At 49.0% G+C, this 20,640-nt stretch overlaps 1 protein-coding gene across 1 annotated transcript in view; it reads right to left on the reverse strand.

The window, feature by feature from the left end:
- The window catches only part of NUDCD3 (NudC domain containing 3), a 69,616-nt gene that overhangs the window by 14,296 nt on the left and 34,680 nt on the right, over window positions 1-20,640 (reverse strand). The window contains exons 3-4 of the mRNA XM_048829412.2: window positions 14,586-14,718; window positions 5,301-5,444 (exon numbers count right to left, since the gene is read on the reverse strand). Of these exons, the coding sequence (XP_048685369.1) occupies window positions 5,301-5,444; window positions 14,586-14,718 (277 nt within the window). The remainder of the gene's footprint in view (window positions 1-5,300; window positions 5,445-14,585; window positions 14,719-20,640) is intronic.

A 20,640-nucleotide genomic window follows, 5' to 3' on the forward strand; every position in this document is an offset into this window, starting at 1 on the left:
GATGGGATGGATGGATTACAAGGGAAATTAAGGGTTTCAGAGGAACAGCCGTGTTAGTCTGTATTCGCAAAAAGAAAAGGAGTACTTGTGGCACCTTAGAGACTAACCAATTTATTTGAGCATGAGCTTTCGGGAAATTAACTCCATTAGCCCTGTTTGTATTTACTAATAAGCAGGAGAAAATAGGGAAAAGAAATGTTGAATAAGAAGAGCAGGGTAAGGCAGAGAGATGGTGCAGGATGGGGTGAGGAAGCTGGAAGTGAAATGAGGAACATGCAGCAGGGAGCTAGAAGGTACAGAAAAGGGAGCTGGAGAAGCAGACGAGGAGACACCCTGTGTAATCAAAGAGATGCAGGGCATGGGGAGCACTGCAACCCTTTGCTTATATACTCACCTGGCGCACCATGAGAGGGGCATGGCAGGGTCCATGGGCTAAGGGAAAGTACATACCTACAGCCTGGAAAACTGAGGCTGCAGGGAGATGAGATTGTGGAAGATAAAGGGAGCCTGCACAGGAGAGAGACGAAATCTCTCCAACTAAGATATTTCAGGATTTCAACTGAAAAGAAATCAGTCTGAACAGCAGACTGACCCACTCAGTACAGCCAGACCGCTGGAAGCGGAGCAGACATCACCACCCTGAATAGGCAGATGGCCCTAGCCTCAGTTATGGTCTGGCTAGAATGGCTGAGACACTAGAAGCCACCTGAGAGACAGAGCAGGTGAGGTCAGATCTTTTATTGGACCAAATGTTGTTGGTGACAGACATGAGCTTTTGAGCTCACCCACCTTGTCTCTTTAATAGCCTGGGACCAACCTGGCTACAACAACACTGCCTCCAACTCAAAGCCACCTTTCTTACCAATCTTGTCCCTGCTCCCAACGTCTGCAAGAGGGAAATGGCTGCTGTGAGCCTGAGTGCACACAGAACCAGCTCTGCGCGTGGGGCTCCACTGATGTGTGCTCACCTCAGACAGCATGCTGTGCATCTGTTTGTTTTCTGTGCGGCGGGCAATTGCGCGTCACTGAGCTCAGTAACTCCTAACCCTTTCCCCACAATGAGCCCACAGAGCAGCGCTGAGGAGAAGGCTGGACTATTGCTGCCAATGCGCCAGCTGGGGGAACGCTGCAAAGATCCCCCACAAAGGGTCACTTGACATGTTATGAGTTTGCTTTGGCTGCTCTCGCTTCCTGTGAGCGCGGCTGTGACAGAGTGAGTTTGGCCAGCACGAACATCTGTGAAATAAAACTTCAGAGTGCGATGCCGTGAATTCACCACCACCGTCTTTTAAATGGACAAGTGCTGCAGAAGGACGAGCTTGTGTGCTCAACCAATCGCAATCCAGAAACAATACCAGGTGGTTTACCTAACCCATACAGCTCACGTACCAAATGCTCGCAGGGAGCTGTGTGCAAGCAAAAGTTACACCAATTCATTAACAAATGGTTGAATTGCAAACAATGAATGAATCCGAGGAACCAGCAGACCACTCGTGTCTATTCTGTGAGCAGCACAGGAGACAGTCCTGCTTGAGAATTACTCACTAGTCTCCAATTACGTTCAAGTGTAATTTCATCTACCGCCTTTTTGCCCTGAACCCCACACCCCCACCATCAATATGTTAGAAGACAGCTGGAGATTCTCACAATCCTCCATCGTTTTCACTCACATATGGCCTGAACCAGCTTGTTCAAGACAATGAAAGACTCTCTTCGACTCCAACAGGAGCTGGAGAAGGCCCTTGATCTTACCTCACCACCTTGCTCTCCCCTTCCTCCTCCAAATCACTGTTATTTAACACACACAAGTCCCCTTACTGACCTGGGAACTCCCATGACTAACCTTTGCACAATCTGCAAAGCTCCTACAGAATGTCTTTGTTTCTTATTTGTTTTCCTTATTCATCTAGTAGGGACCTTATTAAAACCTTTTTTGGAAAATCGAAGTAAATTGCATCGCTGTTATCTGCTACTTTAACCTTCTCCAAAGACATGACAGGTTAGAAGATAGGGTTCTCTCTCACAGAGGCCATCCAAGAGTTATACAATTCTTTAGTTAGATTTCCAGTTTTCCTAGCACTACCTATCACAGGGTTTTATACAGCTGTCCACCACTGTAGTCTCAGAGGGCCTTCCGCGTAACACCATCAGCAACAGTGCTCTCCCTAGTGGATGTCATGGTACTGAGGTGTCTCCTCAGCCTTCCAGCTGGCAGCTTACCATTTTCCATTACCTCCTTGGGAAGGGAGGTATCCCTCTAGTAACCCAAAATCTGGTGGTGCAATGGAGCAGTCCTCTCCCCCAGACTGCAGGAAGCTATGTGGAGACTCAAGAAAGGGGCTTTTTGTCCATCTGTGCAACATCATCTGCTATTCCTAATGTCAGAGCCGGCCACACTTTGTACATTTCCTCCCAGAGAGGAGCACAGCCAGGCCCAAAGGAAGGTCACTTGCTCTCCTTGCAGAAAGATTTAACATTGCAACTTGCTACTACTTGAGTAACAAGATTAACTACAGGTTTCAGAGGAACAGCCGTGTTAGTCTGTATTCGCAAAAAGAAAAGGAGTACTTGTGGCACCTTAGAGACTAACCAATTTATTTGAGCATGAGCTTTCGTGAGCTACAGCTCACTTCATCAGATGTATACCGTGGAAACTGCAGCAGACTTTATATACACACAGAGAATATGAAACAATACCTCCTCCCACCCCACTGTCCTGCTGGTAATAGCTTATCTAAAGTGATTAACAGGTGGGCCATTTCCAGCACAAATCCAGGTTTTCTCACCCTCCACCCCCCCCCCCCCCCCACAAATTCACTCTCCTGCTGGTGCTAGCCCATCCAAAGTGACAACTCTTTACATAATCAAGTCGGGCTATTTCCTGCATAGATCCAGGTTTTCTCACATCCCCCCCACCCCCATACACACACAAACTCACTCTCCTGCTGGTAATAGCTCATCTAAACTGACCACTCTCCAAGTTTAAATCCAAGTTAAACCAGAACATCGGGGGGGGGGGGGGGGGTAGGAAAAAACAAGAGGAAACAGGCTACCTTGCATAATGACTTAGCCACTCCCAGTCTCTATTTAAGCCTAAATTAATAGTATCCAATTTGAAAATGAATTAACTACAACGACATGGTCCCTTCAAACAGATTTCTTTATAACTCTGGGACACTCCTTCCCTATGCAGCCCCCTCTGTGCCAGAGCCTGAGCCTAGGGGTGGCCACAGACCGTTCTTCCATCTTATTCCTACACCTTCAATGCAACCTGGCCCGCTCTCCTCTAGAAGCCTCGCGTCTAAAGACTCACTGGATGCGAGGACATCCATGGCAAGAAGTGGCCAGTTCCTTCATTTATCCTTGTAATGGCTCAGCACGTGTGCGAGGATGGTCCACGCTGAGGGCATTTCACAGCAGTGGGATGCCTACATTGGAACAGCACCATGACTGGCATCGGGGCTTTTTTTTGACTAATTTCCACTACATAGCAGGGGGGACTTAGGAGGACCAGCTGGCCAGATGTGGCTGCAACACTTGCTGGTTCCCAACCATGAGGAGGAGAAGCCATGGGAGACCTCCCTCAGTCAGCTGGCTCTGAGCCAATGATTACACCCCAGGTGCTGCAGCCAGTCAGTATCGGAGACAGCCGGTGCGTGCGGAAGTAGGGCACTGATACTAGCTGCTCCAAGTGTCCCCATCCAGGCTTCACTGAGCAGCTTTTTCACCTTGGGCAGAGAGGGCCAATAACATCCCACCCCACCACAACTTCTGCTGGATCAAGATCAGCGGTGGGAAAGCAATTTTTTTAAATGGGCATTTGCACCCACTCCACCCTAGGCTCTCCCCAGGCTAACAATGGTTTTCAACGGCCATTGAAAAGGACAGCTCTTGTCACTCCACACAGGCTAGCACTGCCAGCAAAGTCACCAGCTCCAGAACAGTCTGCAAGAACCAGTCCTACAAACTATATCCGTAACAGTAAGAAGGACACTCAACACTGGCTCCCCTGCCCCTAAGCGCCCTACCCCACCTCCCTCTCCTGCCCCCAACCCCCCTCTCCAGCCTCTATGCCATCTCCTGACCCCAGCCCTCCACCCCCAACCCTCCCTCCTCTCCTAAGCCCCAACCAATCAAAAATGAGGAAATTAATAAAGTGTAAACAAACCAGTGCAAACCCCTCCCCCTAGCAGAGTTTTGACCCCAGAAGGAGACATGCCAGAGACTCCATGAAATCCACTAGGCATTTGGTTATTTCTATGGATTTTATGTGGAAGGTGCCCAGATATTACAGCCATGGGCAGCCAGATAAAAGCCTAAGCAAGACAGGGCTGACAAAACTGCCAGGTGGCCAGGGCCCTGGGGATCCTCTTCTGGACGAGGCTGCTGCAGGCTGGGAAGCAAGACAGTTGAGGCCACCGTGGTGACGTTTGGGCACTGACTGCTGGTACTCACTGGAAACGTGACAACAATGTGAAGTTCTCCTTTTAATCAGCTGCCAGTTGGTTAAATCTGCAGAATTGCCCAGTTAACACTCTAGAAATAAAGGGGAGGAGCTCAGAGCACCCAGATTAGCAGGGACTACGGCTCCCACCACTTGTGCCAACCAATGCTCAATTCTAATAAGTATCAGCATAATGCCACAACTGTGCACGGCATGTCAGAGGTTAAGGCAGGGGAGAGACACAGTCCCTGCCTCAAAGAACTTCTAGTCTAAATATGATGACACAGGACAGGGGAGAGACAGAGAGAGGGGAGGGTTGGAAGGAATCACGTGACACACATTACAGAACTGTTGGATCACGCACACACGTTTAAGTGGTAACTGAGGTAGGGCAAGACAGGAGTAAACAGCAGAGGGGAGAGCCAGCAGGATTCAAGGAGGGATCTGAAGGAGGAGAACGAGGAGGGATGGGGTTCCAGGCACAGGAAAGGAGAGACGCACCCAACACAGTGAGCAGAGCGAGCAGAGCTCAGGAGCAAGAGGGGAGAGACAGCAAAAGCTAGGGCACAGGGGTGGGGAGTTTGAACTTGCTGTAGGAAGAGCCATGCAGCCAGTGAAGGGATGTGGTGGGGACTGGAAACATGAGTCATTTGTAGAGGGAGGCAAGGGATCAATTCAGCATTTGGTTGGTAGAGCCAAATCAGGCCCCTTGATTTGGCAAAGGCTTCTACCACCCTGGCTTTGCAGATTGCTGCTTCTTGGTCAAAGGGCAAGGACACAAAGCCAACGTGCGTGTGCTCCTGCTCTCCCGCTGAGTGACTTTGAGAAGGGGGTGCCCAAAAGAGGCAGCTCTTACCAAGATGCACTTCGCTGGTTCCAGACTCCATAGGGAACTCTCCGTGTTGATCTTGTGGGTGAGTCTCCCTTCCATGAGGACACGCTGGCTGCTCCCCTCCAGCACGGCCACACGAATTGAGTTGCTGCTGAGATCCACAGACACCTGGAAGTAGAGAGACAAGGAAATCAAAAGGGCCATTCCCTCCTGCTTTCTCCCCCACGTTTGCTGGGGCGGGGAAGGGGGTCGAGTGCACTCATGGGGGATGAGAGGAAAGCAATCAGATCTTTATATAGCAGGGAGGCAGGGAATCCTGCCACAGCTTGAGGGAGATGGAAAACCATGTATATGGAGTCATTTACTCTACTGGGGACTTCTTCGTGTGCCCTTTGCTATTGCTGCAGTCAGAGTGCATGCCTCACCAGCTTTGAGAACAGGGGAATGAGGAGGATTCTGCGAAGGGTTCCACAGGGTTGAAGTGTGTCTCCCTCTCTCCCTGAATTCTTCACTCTTGTGCTTCACACTGCTAAAGACAAAGCGTACTTGCTGGGTTTGCAGGAGCTTGGCATGTGCTTTAACGTCGACACCTGCAACTGCTGGAGATTCCAGCATCAACCCAAAGAACAGCATGAAAATTGTGATCTTGGGTTGATCCTACGCCTCCTGCTGCATCTGTGGTAGGCTCAGAGAGCATGTGGGTCACGGGGGTGGGGGCAGAACATGCCTATGGCATGCTGCCCCTGCTACAACACAGATTAGGACAGGGCAGGAAATGGAAGCAAGGAGACAGCGCTGATGGCAAAGTCAAGAAAGGTTTTATTCCTGGCATGCCCTCTTCAGGAATGAGGCCAGGTCCCTCACACAGCAGCAGCGCTGCCATATGGGAGACCCTGACCAGACCTGCTGTGGAGGGGACATGCTTCTTGGAGACAACTGCTGGCTTGGTTCATGGAGTGGTGTTACTTTCAGTCTCAAAAGAGACCATCTGTTCTTTCTTCTGCAACCTCAAGCTGCAGTCACTGAAGAAAGGGATCTGGGGGAGCCCTGCTCTCCCTCGAAAACAACAAAGGGTGCACTAACATATTCAGGAAAGGGAACTGCCCCATCTTTCAAATACTGCCTTAGCGCTGAGGCAAGGGAGTTACTGCTAGATTTGCCTGCACACTCTCCCAGAGTTCCCCCAGATTCTGCTCTGCAGTTCTCATCTGAAATGTTATTACATTATCCATTACCTAGGTGATTTCTAGTGACTCAGTGCGGGCAGGGGATAGACTAAAGCTGCTCCAGTCAGGGACTGCACCACAATTGCATTTGATAGATGCCACAGAGATAAAACAAAAAAATGAGCCACTTCTGACAGGTTCCTTGGAGACCTGGAGAGGAGCTGAGAACACCCAGTACACACAATGGAGGGGGAAACAGGGAAAGCAAGAGCCACTAAGCTTAAACACTGTTCAACCCGGACTGTGCAAGAGGGCTGTATCTAAAATACCCAAGTGTGAGCTGACTGGAGTCTCTAAATCAAACAAAAGGCCCATTGAGAGGAGCCCAAATAGAAATTCAGGAACAAAGGAGAAGGGGTGGGAGAACTGGATGGCTTAGGGGACTGGTAACGGCACCAAGTCTCCTGGTTCGATCCAGCCCAGGACAGACATGACTGGAAGTAAATTTCTATCTGACAGAGGTTTGTGGGCCTTTGTGAACAGAGCTCAGGGAATCCACATCCCACATAGCCCCTCAGAGAGGCCTCTCCACAGAGCCAGCTTCCTATTTCATCCCTGGAGACGGGCCCCGCCAAGGCAGGCCAAAAGCCTTTTGGAAGAGGGTTGTGAAGAGAGCCCGGCTGCTGCTCCGTGGACGGAGGGTTTTAGCTTGGCCCCTTTCATTCGTAACTCTCAGACTTGAGGGAAGACAGGACCGTCAGAGGTTTAACCACAGGCAGCTTCTAAGCAGAATTAGTGCTGCAGGCTACTGCTACCGCAGCATGGCCTAGAAAAAACCGGCAGCCTCCAAAGGGGAGGTCAGTGATTTAGCCACAGTTCAGCAAACAAATGAATCCTTAAACAAGCCTGCAATCCCTTTAGTATGAGGTGGCTAAAAGAGAAGCCACTTGAGGCTGGATGTACTTCCCCAAGTGACCTCTTAGGAACAACGAGACACGGGGCAGTAACTTGGCCAGGATAAGTGTGCCCAGGACCTGAGAAGTTTACAGCAACATTTCAAAGAAGATCAGACTCAGGAAGATGCCAGGAGGTGGTGAGCATGCCAGGAAAGGAATATTACATTTAATAAAGTCAATGGAGTATGGCTTCTCGTATTTGAAATGACACCTATTAGAGACTATAGGGCAGGGAACAGCTCGGGGGAGAGTTTGCTGAGATTGTGGAGAGACCCAGAGCAGATGAAGAGGCGTTCCAAGCTGATCTGTTAAGTGCTATGGCACCAGGATTCCCCGGACGGATGTGACTCACTGTTTCATTGCGGGAGCTCTGGATCTATAAGCACTCCTGGGCTAAAGACAAGAGAGACCCTGATACAACACAATTAGGCTCCAAGAATAGGAACATTTATTGAAAATTTCTTCTCTCCCAGTTCAGATCCATTAACCAATGGGCTCTCAGCCTGAATATATATAGCCAAACCAGACCTGTCAGTCACTGATATGGAAGGGTTTGGCCAACTACGCCAAAGAATGGACAAGTTGAGACTGTTTCCATAGCACAGGATAAGGTGGACTGACATTTCCGAACAAGCAATGACCTGAGTTCCAACAGCAGAGCACACCACCATGAACTAATCAATGAGCCAAACAGGCCAAAGAAATACTCTAAACAAGGGAGGGTTGGATCTGTAGACCTTGGAACGTAGAGAAAGGAAATTTTCAATAAATCAGAATAAGTTTTCCGATTCTACTAGTCCCACAGATCCTTTAACGAAGGGGATTTTTACAGCGCTACACCTTCAGGGAGGGTTCTGAGCAAACAGAACTACAGGAGGTTAAATTCTTTCTCCACTCCTGGGATGTCACAATGGGGCACACCCTCCTACCAAAGGCAGCACCTGCTGAGGCTTAGCGTGAGGGCTGCTACCGCTCTCAGAGAGCGGGCTTTGATGCTGGTTGCTGGACAGAGACTTTCTGACATCTTGGCCTCATGGATGCACCATTTTAACCATCTTGAAACAGCAGATTTTGATACTTTTTCCTTTTAGATGCCAGGTGGTGAAGAATAAACAGCACATTGAACTTGGGACTCCTGCGTGCAGTGGATGTAGATCTTGAGGGCTCTAGACCAGCTGTTCTCTTGGGCAAGATGGCTTTGGACAAAACAGGGAGAACAATTTTCTAGGCTCAATGAGTTAATTTTTGGGATACAGCCCAAGTCGTTCAAAGAACCACCCCACCGCTGCGGAATGTGCAGCGGCGTTCCTCAATAGATCAGGCCCTACAGTCTCATGCCTTCTGGGCAGAGGTGATAGCTACCATGGAGGCCACCTTGATGGAAAAGAAATACATGATTACATTCCTGAAGGGCTTGCAGCCCCACCTCCCAGCTATTTCAATGCTTAGCCAAAACCGACCCCTGGATTCAGAGAAGCTGGCTAAACTGCAGCCAAGCAAGACTGAAGCAACGTTGGTGGGAAGAAGTTGTGATTTTAAGATCCCCCACTGCTGAATGCATCAGCCCTTCAGATTGTTAAACTGGCGTGGAGCCTCGGGGCCCTTTTTAGCTCCTCTGGGCTATTGGATGTCCAAGGGGCCGCAGAAATGCCACACCTGCACCTGCGATGGGCCAGTTGATCGGGCCCCATCCAAACACACACACTCTTGGCCACAATGACTCATGCACTTGGAGACTTCCAGGCTTGATGATTGCAATTCATATCCAGAATGACACCACATGCCCTGAGGAAGCTCCAACAAACACAGAACACAGCAACCAATCTGCTTAGCAATTCAGGTCACCGTGATCTCATCACCTCATGGCTCTGCTCTGTGCAGTTGCGCCCCATTAAATATAGAGAGCGATTCAAGGTCTCTGTCCCTGATGCTCAAAGTCCCCCAAGAGATTGCCCTAACTGCCCCTGCCCCCACCATCACAACTTCCCACGACAACTCCATTCCACTGGAGTCACGAAAGATGGGACCCAAGAGTGCGGGAGACAGAACTTTCATCGGAGCTGCGCTGAGACGATGAAACTAACTCCCACAAGAGAGCATAACGACTGTGGGCCTTGCTGAGTTCAGAACTCAGCTCTTCCATGTCGCTTTCAGCCCCAATAATTTCTTCGCGCACAAATACACCCACATACACCCGCACCAAGCAAGCAAGCAAACAAAAAAACCCTATGAACTAATCCAGCTAATTCTCCTACAGGCTGGGAAGGAAGAAAGATTGTCATTGTTATTTCTATGTTCAAGTTCTGGGGAGGCACGCATACTAATGGGATGGGGGGTCCTACAAGCAATCAGAGTTCAAGATGAGAGAGAGGAACCTTTACCCTCCCAGTCTCCTGCTGCTGCTCCTCCAGGGACAGTCCAGGGACAGCTACATTTAAGCTTGCCTGAGCCAAAATGCCATAGTAACCGTCCTAAATCAAAAGTTAATCATGTTTAAAATGAGATTTTAAATCATCTTTGGTGCTGGGCACTAGTTCGCAGCCAAGGAAGGCCAGTGAAGTGCATTTTAATCTCACTTTACTTGGGCTTTTTTGCTGCAAGGTAGCAAAAGAATAAGCTTATTTGTAGAATGTGGGTGAACACTTCCAGTTTGTAAGATGTCGTCATTCACAAATTCTATGTCCATTTACTTTCAAATTTGGTAGAAAAATTCTACTTTGACCCCTGACCTAGCCTACCATTTTTGACGTAGATACGGACATTTTTGTGGATTTTAGAGTGAGTCAAGATCTGGTTTAAATGAAAACTCAGCTGCAACCTTAGCTGTGTCGTTGCTTCCATGACACGGGAAGAGGGGGTGACATTACCATGTGCGTGAACTGCTTCGCTACAGCGCTCGTGGCACCTCCTGCTACTGACGAGAGAAGTGCATGCTAGAAACCCACCACTGATGAGTCAGATGTTACTGTCACCTCTGAACAGCTGGGGTCAGCCACAGCTCAGCTCACAGCCACACAGCTCGCAGACTGGTGGCCTCACTCCAACGCTCCCAGGGCCTTTGCCCACATCAGGGAATGTGGAGGTGCTGCAGGTTAGAAAGATCTGCAGTTTCTGTGCCGCGGGACCAGGACTGGATGAGAAGACACGAGTGGTGTCACTTCCTGTTTCCCTCCCCCAGCCAACCCCTTCTTGACCCTGCAAAATGCTGCTTTTACATTGTGAGGCTCCTGAGGAGGAAAGGAATGAACCTGAGAGTTTCCATGCCTATCCCCAGGACACCCCTTCCTGCAGCAGAGGGCCATGCCTGTGTTCACACGCATGCTGCCTTGCCTTGCCCAGAACTCCTGCCTCCCATCTAAACCTCGGCACGGCGCTGTGGGAAAGCCTGTAGAGCAAGCTGCACGAGCAACTCCATCCAGCACCAAGTGCCATAATCTATATCCTCTTCCGAAAGTGATAGAACACTTGGAAACATTCATTAAGATTCAACCCTCCATGGGGTAGATGATGGCGAAAACAGAGATTACTTGACCCACCACTGAAATGCAGCCACTTCTGCAGTGGGGCCAGGCCAGCTGTTTAACAGCATGCGGCATCACTACACAATTGTGTAGGACAATAAATGAAGAGATCTCAAATCCAGTTGAAACTGCAGGGGTGTTTAGAGAGGAAGAAGAGGTGGTGGAATCTGGACAGGACACTGGGGCTTACACCTTGACCCTTGCAATAAATGCATTGGGAATGTTAAGGAACACCAGTCATCGGGAGCTCAGTTTTACATCTCATTTGAAGGACAGCACATTCAGCCACACAACACATCCTGCATTGTGCTGGGGAATTGACTCAGAACTAGCTCACAGGGAAGACCACGCTTAACAAGCCACCAACACCACTCCTACAGATCCTCGGTGGTCTCCCATTCACCTTGATCCTGCTTAGTTTATGAGATCTGAAGAGAACATGGCACAAGACGGGAGCATCTGTGAGCAGGTCATGTTGGGCTTTCCTGATCACGATCTAGCCAACCAGCTGTGGGAGAGACAGACCATCTTTAATCCAGTTCAGTTTCCTGATTACCAAGATTAGTCTCTGCAGTGGAATTGGGCTGACATCTGGCAAATGTATTTGCATGCAGGGAAAGGAGAAGTAATGTAAACTGAGCTAAAAAATAACATGAAGTGACTACATCAGCCATTAAACTCTGCTTCCAGGGACCGCAGGATCACCCCCAAGGTCATGCTGGGATGTTCATTAAAAGGAAAGACGGGGAAAAAGAAAAGAACGACAAGCCAGAGTTTTATTTATGCCCCTCTTTCTTCTAAGCAGAGTGAACACTAACCCTTTCCTCTCTCTCTGCTGTCCCTTCTCTAGCTGCCAGCGGCCTTCAGCTCACGGTGCAAAAGGGGGTTGGAGGATCCATCAGAATGAAGGATGCCTCTGCAGTGCACCCATGCAGTACCAGAGTTCAGGACCTCCCATGTGAGGACGCCGCTCCTTCAAGCGGGTGGCACTGTATGCAAACAGCACTGTGCTTTCAAGTCAGGCCCAGAACTTCACCAGCCTGAAGGCTGTTCCCAAAGAGGAAAAGCCCCTCACTGCAAAACAAGGTAGAAGCAGGTTTTGTTTTCCCAGACCTAGCAAGAAATGGTTCTGGTTCATTTTATAGACCCTGTAGAAAAAGGGTGTCTTGGGTGCCCCCTGCTGGCCCCGCAGCAGCGGTTAACCACATTCTCCCTAGGTCTGCGCTGCCACTGTCAATTATGCTGATGCACCAAACAAAGCTATTTTGGATACGGAGCTATGTAGGCTGAAGCTGGTGAACAAAACCGACTGTGCTCATTTCAGCTGCCCTGAAAACAGAGGGGAAGAAAAAAAAAAAAAAAAAACGTATTTCCCAAATGGAAAAATACAAAGTCAGTGGGGGCCTCTTTAAAGGCTTCTAGGACAACGAAAGTAAAAATAAACCTCTGGCTCGAACAGCCAGTCTGCGCACCCCTCCCCGAACCCACCCCCACCAATAAGATCACAGAGTGGGAACAAACCGAAAAGGCGTGTGATTTACATTGGCTACCCAAACCCACTGTCCAGCCCAGCAATGAGATGCTCATAGGGCAGCGGGAGAGAAGAGAGTGCAGGAAACGTGGAGGAGAAAGGGCCGCTCCAGCTACCTGGAGATTTTCCTGCAGGTACAAGCTAATAGAAGAGTCACTCACCAATGGGTCTCTGCCAGGAAAAAAAAAAAAAAATCTCCATCCACCCGACAATATTGTCAGATCAACTCAAATTCAAAAGGGCCGCGCTTCCCCACACGCGCTAACCGAGCAGGGGAGAACAGGGGAGGGGGCCCGGATGGTCAAAGGGATCTGCCTCATTCTGCCTCAAAGGGATCTGCCTCATTCAATAAAACCCTTGCGAGTCCGAGGAAAACAGCCTGGGGTGAAATGAAGCGGGCCACTCTGCCGCATGCCTCAGCTGTAGTCATATGAATCATAGAATCATAGAATATAAGGGTTGGAAGGGACCCCAGAAGGTCATCTAGTCCAACCCCCTGCTCGAAGCAGGACCAATTCCCAGTTAAATCATCCCAGCCAGGGCTTTGTCAAGCCTGACCTTAAAAACCTCTAAGGAAGGAGATTCTACCACCTCCCTAGGTAACGCATTCCAGTGTTTCACCACCCTCTTAGTGAAAAAGTTTTTCCTAATATCCAACCTAAACCTCCCCCACTGCAACTTGAGACCATTACTCCTCGTTCTGTCATCTGCTACCATTGAGAACAGTCTAGAGCCATCCTCTTTGGAACCCCCTTTCAGGTAGTTGAAAGCAGCTATCAAATCCCCCCTCATTCTTCTCTTCTGCAGGCTAAACAATCCCAGCTCCCTCAGCCTCTCCTCATAACTCATGTGTTCCAGACCCCTAATCATTTTTGTTGCCCTTCGCTGGACTCTCTCCAATTTATCCACATCCTTCTTGAAGTGTGGGGCCCAAAACTGGACACAGTACTCCAGATGAGGCCTCACCAATGTCGAATAGAGGGGAACGATCACGTCCCTCGATCTGCTCGCTATGCCCCTACTTATACATCCCAAAATGCCATTGGCCTTCTTGGCAACAAGGGCACACTGCTGACTCATATCCAGCTTCTCGTCCACCGTCACCCCTAGGTCCTTTTCCGCAGAACTGCTGCCTAGCCATTCGGTCCCTAGTCTGTAGCTGTGCATTGGGTTCTCCCGTCCTAAGTGCAGGACCCTGCACTTATCCTTATTGAACCTCATCAGATTTCTTTTGGCCCAATCCTCCAATTTGTCTAGGTCCTTCTGTATCCTATCCCTCCCCTCCAGCGTATCTACCACTCCTCCCAGTTTAGTATCATCCGCAAATTTGCTGAGAGTGCAATCCACATCATCCTCCAGATCATTTATGAAGATATTGAACAAAACCGGCCCCAGGACCGACCCTTGGGGCACTCCACTTGATACCGGCTGCCAACTAGACATGGAGCCATTGATAACTACCCGTTGAGCCCGACAATCTAGCCAGCTTTCTACCCACCTTGTAGTGCATTCATCCAGCCCATACTTCCTTAACTTGCTGACAAGAATACTGTGGGAGACCGTGTCAAAAGCTTTGCTAAAGTCAAGAAACAATACATCCACTGCTTTCCCTTCATCCATGAGCTGCACTTGTTTGAATCCACCCTGCAAGCAGCTCTCTTACAGCAGCACAAAATAAAGCTACAGAGCAGTGACCCACGGGGCAGCCTGAGAGGAACGGGAACCTCGTGCGGGACAACCTGGCCTTCGCTTACACCAGTTTGGATACCATCTTTCCTTAGGAAGCCTCTGCTTGGAGGCAAGGTCTGGGTTTCAGTGTGTGTGTATATAATGTAGCCCGCCAGGGAAGAGTCATTCAGAGGCAGCATCTGGGTTTCAAGTGAGGAGGAGTGGAGAAGAAAGAGGAAATATGTCACGTATTCCTCCAGGGAAGCTAGGCAGCGTCTGGGGTCTGCAGAGGTATGGCACTTAAAGGGAATCAAGCAAGTTTGGGGTGCCCCTAGCCTGCGCACGCCTGCTCCATCACCGTTCAGCATCACTTCGCAGGCAGTTAGAGCTGCTCAGAAGCAACACACAGGCAGGCTGGGGCGTTGAGGGGGAGCTCGTCACTGGCTGATAGCCCTGGCACTCATTACCTGCCTGCCTTTCATGATGTGCTTGGGGACTGGCACTTTAATCTCCAGGTCGCTGTAGTCTTGGGACCAGGTGTAGTTCTCTCGCACGGCTCCATTGTAACTGTCAGGGTTGGTCTGGAACTGCTCCTGCCTCCTGAGGGGAAAGAGCGAGATGCTAGGTGTCAAGTGGCTCGGCACGCGGAGAGTGGGAAACACCAGGACATGCTGGGCGAGGCAGATGGAGGGTGCTGTGCCTGTAATCGGCTACCTGGAGGCAGAGCAAGGAGCACCGAAGAGCGACTTGACAGGCACTCTGCTGCCCACGCCCTGGGATCTCTCTTCGCTGGGGACACCTGCTAAAGGAACAGGTTTGAAACAGCTCCAGGCTCCTACAGGTCCTTCCCCAGCCCCAGGACCCCTTGTACAGAGAGAGGGGTGTCACCGGCCTTGCCAGTTTGCTGCTTATTAATGGCCCAGGTAGCCTCAATATCTCTAATACCCATGTTTGTGTCAGAAACGCCCGTGGCCAGCCTAGGGAGGAATGACTGTAAACGTGCAAAGGGATCAGCATGCAGTTGCATCCAGGCGTGCTGAGCCCCTCCATCTCCAACCTCCACGCAGCCTCCAGACAAAGACTATTACCTGCCAAGGCATGTCTAGCCTGACCCAGTGACCTCAACACACGTGGGAACATGACAACCCGATGAGGAGAGAGGAACTGGTGAACGGAGGCAAACTGGGGTTTTCTAAGGAATATTCAGATTTCCTTTTGCTACTTAAAAGGTGCCAAACTGGATGAATCCAGTGACAAGGGAGACACGACAATGGTGGACACGTGCTGCTGTCTTTTAGCATAGCCTTCCTGACCTGCCGCCACTTGACGGAGTGATACAGAAGAAGCCACCATGTCCATACAGCCTACCTGCCTGCCTTGGCCAGACCAGAGAGAGGCGCTCACAGAGGTAGCTGGCGAGAAGGAAGCAGATTGGGCAGTACGATGACAGCTGGAAAGAGAAGGTGGGCTATAGCCAATGCGTGGCTGATGGAGGCTACAGTTAGAACCCCTCCCCCGAAACATGACGACAGTCTCGCCCCTTTAAACATTTCTCCTCTGTGTTACTCAAAGGGGAACTGAAAAATAAAAGTGAAGAATGAGGGAAACCCACCCAGAATCCAGAGACCCCATGCACCAGCTTTGACTCACTTTTTAACATTGTTTCTTGGTATCCCTGGGCTCAGTGATGATATCCCAGAATGCTTCACTCTGACATAATGAATGCCATAGATTGCAAAAAAGGCACCTGGTATTTGTGGTTTTGTGTTCTAAGATCATTTTGCTGAGCCAGGAAGTACCAGAAGGAGAATTCCACAGAGGGAGAAAGAGGATTTTTAAAATTAATGGGATCTGGGTTTTTTGCTACCTGATTTCCTGCCCCCCTCCACCCACCTCCGCGCCTGGGTTAGACAGACAGGAGCTTCGGAATCAGAATCTGGACTACCGTCAGGTCTTATTTTTCTTTTGCATTCACCTTAAAAAAACCTCAAACAACCCTAAAGCTAACTGCCATTTGAGGAAATCCGCGTTTAGGAAGTAAACATTAACTGCCTTGACTCTGACGGGTTTCTAACTTAGAGACGATTGCAGGATTTGTGTAGTAAGACGCTTGAGGAGTTGTCATAGTTTGATCTAACAGCTTTGTTGTGTGGTGGTTTTTTTAAGAACTGGTGCATTAGAGGAGCATTTTCGGACCTGTAGCTCAGCATTACCTGTCCAAATGGACACTGGTACATTTAAAAAATTCCCACTGACAATTGAAACAATTCAAGATTCTGATAAGCCCCCTTTAAACAATGTGGAAACAATTATTTACCTAAATTCCTTTATAAAATACTGATTTGCAAAAGGCGTTTTCTGTTCCCCTGTGATATTTGCAAGGGTCTATCCAGCAGGGAAGAGTGGCAGCACCGAATATGCTTGAACGCACCCTCTCCTTCCTCACTGGGCACAGGCCTGTTGGCTGACATCTCTGCTTCAGTTTTGCAGCTGTTATTACCGGTAAACACCCTTTTGCAAGGTCTGAGGGGCACAATATGTATGCACACAAGCCCTCGACCCCAGGCAAAAGCAGAGCAGGCTCTGGACTGGCCACACAGCGGTGAGATCAGCTCAGGCGTAAGACTGGACGCGTAACTGACCAACAAAACAGTGAAAGTAACTCCTCGCAAAGGAGTTACCAGTGCATAAGGGGAACACGTGAACGAAAAAAACCCAATTGTTTTCATAGCTATAGGAATCTTACTGGGTATTTATAACAGTAATCCATAGAATTTCCAGCTGGAAATGGGATTCCTAACTTGTAAACATCCCTGTAAATCACTGTCAGAATAAAACCGCTTTCATTTTAATCTCACAGGAAGGTTGTGTGTTTTTTTTTTTTTAAACAATCGTTTCTAAACATAGCTACAGCGCTAACAAAAGTCTGAGATATTTTAAAATGTTTTGACATGTACCTAGTCTTCGATCCTGATTAATATAAACATGGGCTGCAGTGAGTTATGTAACAGGTAATGTAACAGGCCCGCAAGACGGCCCACCCAAGGGACCTATCCCCCATGCACGCACCCACGCACTGCTAGGCCTTCAACCAACTAAGTGTGGGTGGCTTCCAGCAGAACTGCATGCTGAAGATTATATAAGACACACAGATTTTAATTAAATTAAGGGTTTGTTTTTTTTTAAATAGAGAGTTAAAGGGGTAAAATACAAGATTTCACCAGCCTTATTAAAGCACCTTTTTTGGCAGGTGATTTGGAAACCGCTTGCTGAAATTAACAAACGAGAGCACCAGACCCACAAGGCAGCAGCTGAAGTGTCTGAGCTCTGCAAGCTCAGCGGCTAGCTGCTATGTCCTGTCCCTGTGGAAATGGACCAGCGCAGAGATTTAAGGAGGGTATTGAAACACTTTGACAAAGTTTGATTTGCCTGGTGTTCGCCCATTGGGCCTCCGTTTCCACGGAGACGGGGTTGGCATGGCAGCAGAGAACCAGCGTTCTTGCTGGTTGGTTCTAGCTGCCAGCTTCCAAAACCACCCACAGATTTCAGGAACCAAAAGCACTGGGGGACAAATAGAAAACGAACGCGCAGGGGAAGATTTCAGACGCCCCACAACACCCTCGCCCACGACCGCAGAGTCATCTCGGGAGGGCAAACTGGCTAATGATTTCCAAGCCACGTGATCTCTTCAGATACCTGCACAGCTTGAATAAAACAAGATCACTTCCAACTCAGGGTCCTGATGTCAGCAGCAGCTATTGCTACAGACGCGACTCTGAACGGTCATGTTGCCATGCAAGCAGAATGCCTCAATAGAACGGTCTGAAAAAGCACTTTATGGTTACACCACACCCCCACATGCTTCATGGGGAGAGGAAGGATGATCAGGTGGTTAGGATGTTAGCTTGCGCTGTTGGAGAGCCAGGTTCAATTCCCCTGCTCTGCCACAGACTTCCTGTAAGACCTTGGGCAAGTCACTTAGCCTCTCTGGACCTCAGGTCTCCATCTGCATTAAAGATCATGACGGGCTCAGATACTATGTCAACGGGTGGCTATAGAAGTATCTCAGGTCTATAGAGAGACCCATGTTTCTCACCCACTCCTGAGGGAAGAGATCTAGTGTGCTGCATAAGGGTTACTGAAAACAACAGTGGTTATTAATCAAACAAATCCCTTTTGTAATAAGTCACCAACCTGTGGGGTGATCCCCCATATCCAGAGTCAGGCTTTGCATTACCCAAATCAATCCCTCCATTCTCAATGCTTTTTTTATAAAGGGCAGGAATCGCATTTGGCCCTCTGAAGTATAAAGACAGCCCGGGGAAAGGGGTGGGGGAGGGAGGTTTAAAAAAAAAGGAGGGGTTCTGCTTGTTTGTTTCCAGCAGAAATAATGAGGTCTCAATTTATCTGGCTTTGCTGAAGGGCTCCTGGGAGGACTGGAGAGCTAGTGGAATGAAGACATTACAAGACCTATTGAGAAAGGGTCATGAAATTTCAAATTTGGAGAGGGTCTTTTTGGTTCGTGCCTATTTAACTCAAACCCCTAACAAACAGCTGGGAGAAAAAGCTCTCTGTGAAACATGCAACACCTCCACTCCAACTAAGGGCTGAGAAAGCTGCTGTTCCAGTTCTCTGGTCATAGAATATCAGGGTTGGAAGGGACCTCAGGAGGTCATCTAGTCCAACCCCCTGCTCAGAGTAGGACCTTCACAGAGTCATCCCACAAAAACAGGAAAGAGACAATTCGATGTGCCTGATATTTCTAAAATAAAAGCAGGAAAGCAAACAAACATTCCAGGTCTCCGTTATCCATCAGAAAAAAGCCAAAGGCGGCACCCCTTCTTCACATTAATTCCATATGGCTGTGTAAGCAATTGGACCACAGTCCTGTTTCATTCTAGCCAGCTTTCCCTCTTCAGCTTCTCAGCATATCTACTTGGGGACTCAAGTAGCTCATAAAACAACAGAATGGTATTAGTGTCATTTAAATAACATACACCAATGAGGGTGACACATCAGAAAGATGGGACAACAGGAGAATTACTGGATCAATGTCTGGGGCTTCCTACCGACTACCAAAAGGCAGGCTAGGATTTTTATTTCACAAACTGAAGCTGGGGTATAGCTATTCATGACTGTATTGTAAGAGAGTTTACAGGCCTCTCCTGGGTCACTTAAAGCTCGCATCTCATTTTAATCTACAAACAGGGGCTTCAGAATGACTTTCCTCAAGGAAACCTCCAGCTGCTCCATTTCTCTTTCCACTTAGCACGTTCTGTTTCTGCACCCCAACCTGCATGACAAGGCGGTTGGCTTTTTAAAGGGCTGCTCTGCATTTCTAATTGGAGCTGGGGAGACAGCAGCCACTTTGCAAGGCAGATGAAAAGGAGAGTGCTCAGAGGTCACCCTCCTGCAGCAAAGGTCAGTCTTAACAAGGGCTCCCGAGGCCTGGGGAGAACAGGCTGTTGCACTCCCAGATTGACATCAGTGCGTCTCTGCTGGGAAAACTGGGCAAACAAGCTGCAGCTCATCAAAATGCAGCTACTGGGCTGGAGCCGAAAGGCCCAGAGGAAGGACGTCATCTTGACACTTAGTGCTCACCTAGGGCTGGCTGGAGCACATTTTTGCAGCCCAGCCATGAGTTAGGCCTCACAACAGCCCTGGGAAATAAACCAGTTTTACCCACTATTTACAGATGGGGAAACTGAGGCAGCGTGACTTGCCCAAAGCCCCTCCCATTCCTGCGAACATGCCACCAAGCCCTGCTGCCTCCTAGAGAGACTCATAACCGCGATGCTACAGTTGGCCATTCTTTGCATTATCTCCATTTCCTTCCCCTGCTCCCATCTAACCCTCCCCAGATGTTCTTCCTAATTACTTCTCCAAGCTAGGTAATGCTTTGTCTTTCCACAGAATCTTTCAGCTTCAAAATGCATGTAAGAAATCTGTCAACCCACTTCTGGGGTGGAGTAGGGCAGTTGTCTCTCAAGACACAGCAACAGTGCACAGAATTTGGGACAGAACATTAAAAATGGGTGATTTAGAGAGGCAGGATGGAACTATGTAAGTGGAAACTTACCAATGCAGTTGGGTTAACACCCTAACCTTGTGCAGCAGTAACACGGGCTCTTTAAAGAAGTGGTCGGGACCTCACTTTTGAGCACAGCTCCTCCTGCTAACACCACAGGAGGGTACTAGGTTCAGTACTGACCCAGAAGAAATGGCACCGTTCACGGACTCACCAACACCATTTCCTGCAGCTACCTGGGTTTCCCACAGAGGCCTCCCATCCAAACACTGCCCTGGTCTGGCCCAGCTTGGCTTACTTAATCCTTTGTGTTCACAGCATAAGGTAAGTTTCAGAGTAACAGCCGTGTTAGTCTGTATTCGCAAAAAGAAAAGGAGTACTTGTGGCACCTTAGAGACTAACCAATTTATTTGAGCATGAGCTTTCGTGAGCTACAGCTCACTTCATCGGATGCATACCGTGGAAACTGCAGCAGACTTTATTTATACACACAG

The sequence above is a fragment of the Caretta caretta genome, chromosome 26, assembly GCF_965140235.1.
Source record: "Caretta caretta isolate rCarCar2 chromosome 26, rCarCar1.hap1, whole genome shotgun sequence".
Taxonomy (NCBI): domain Eukaryota; kingdom Metazoa; phylum Chordata; order Testudines; family Cheloniidae; genus Caretta; species Caretta caretta.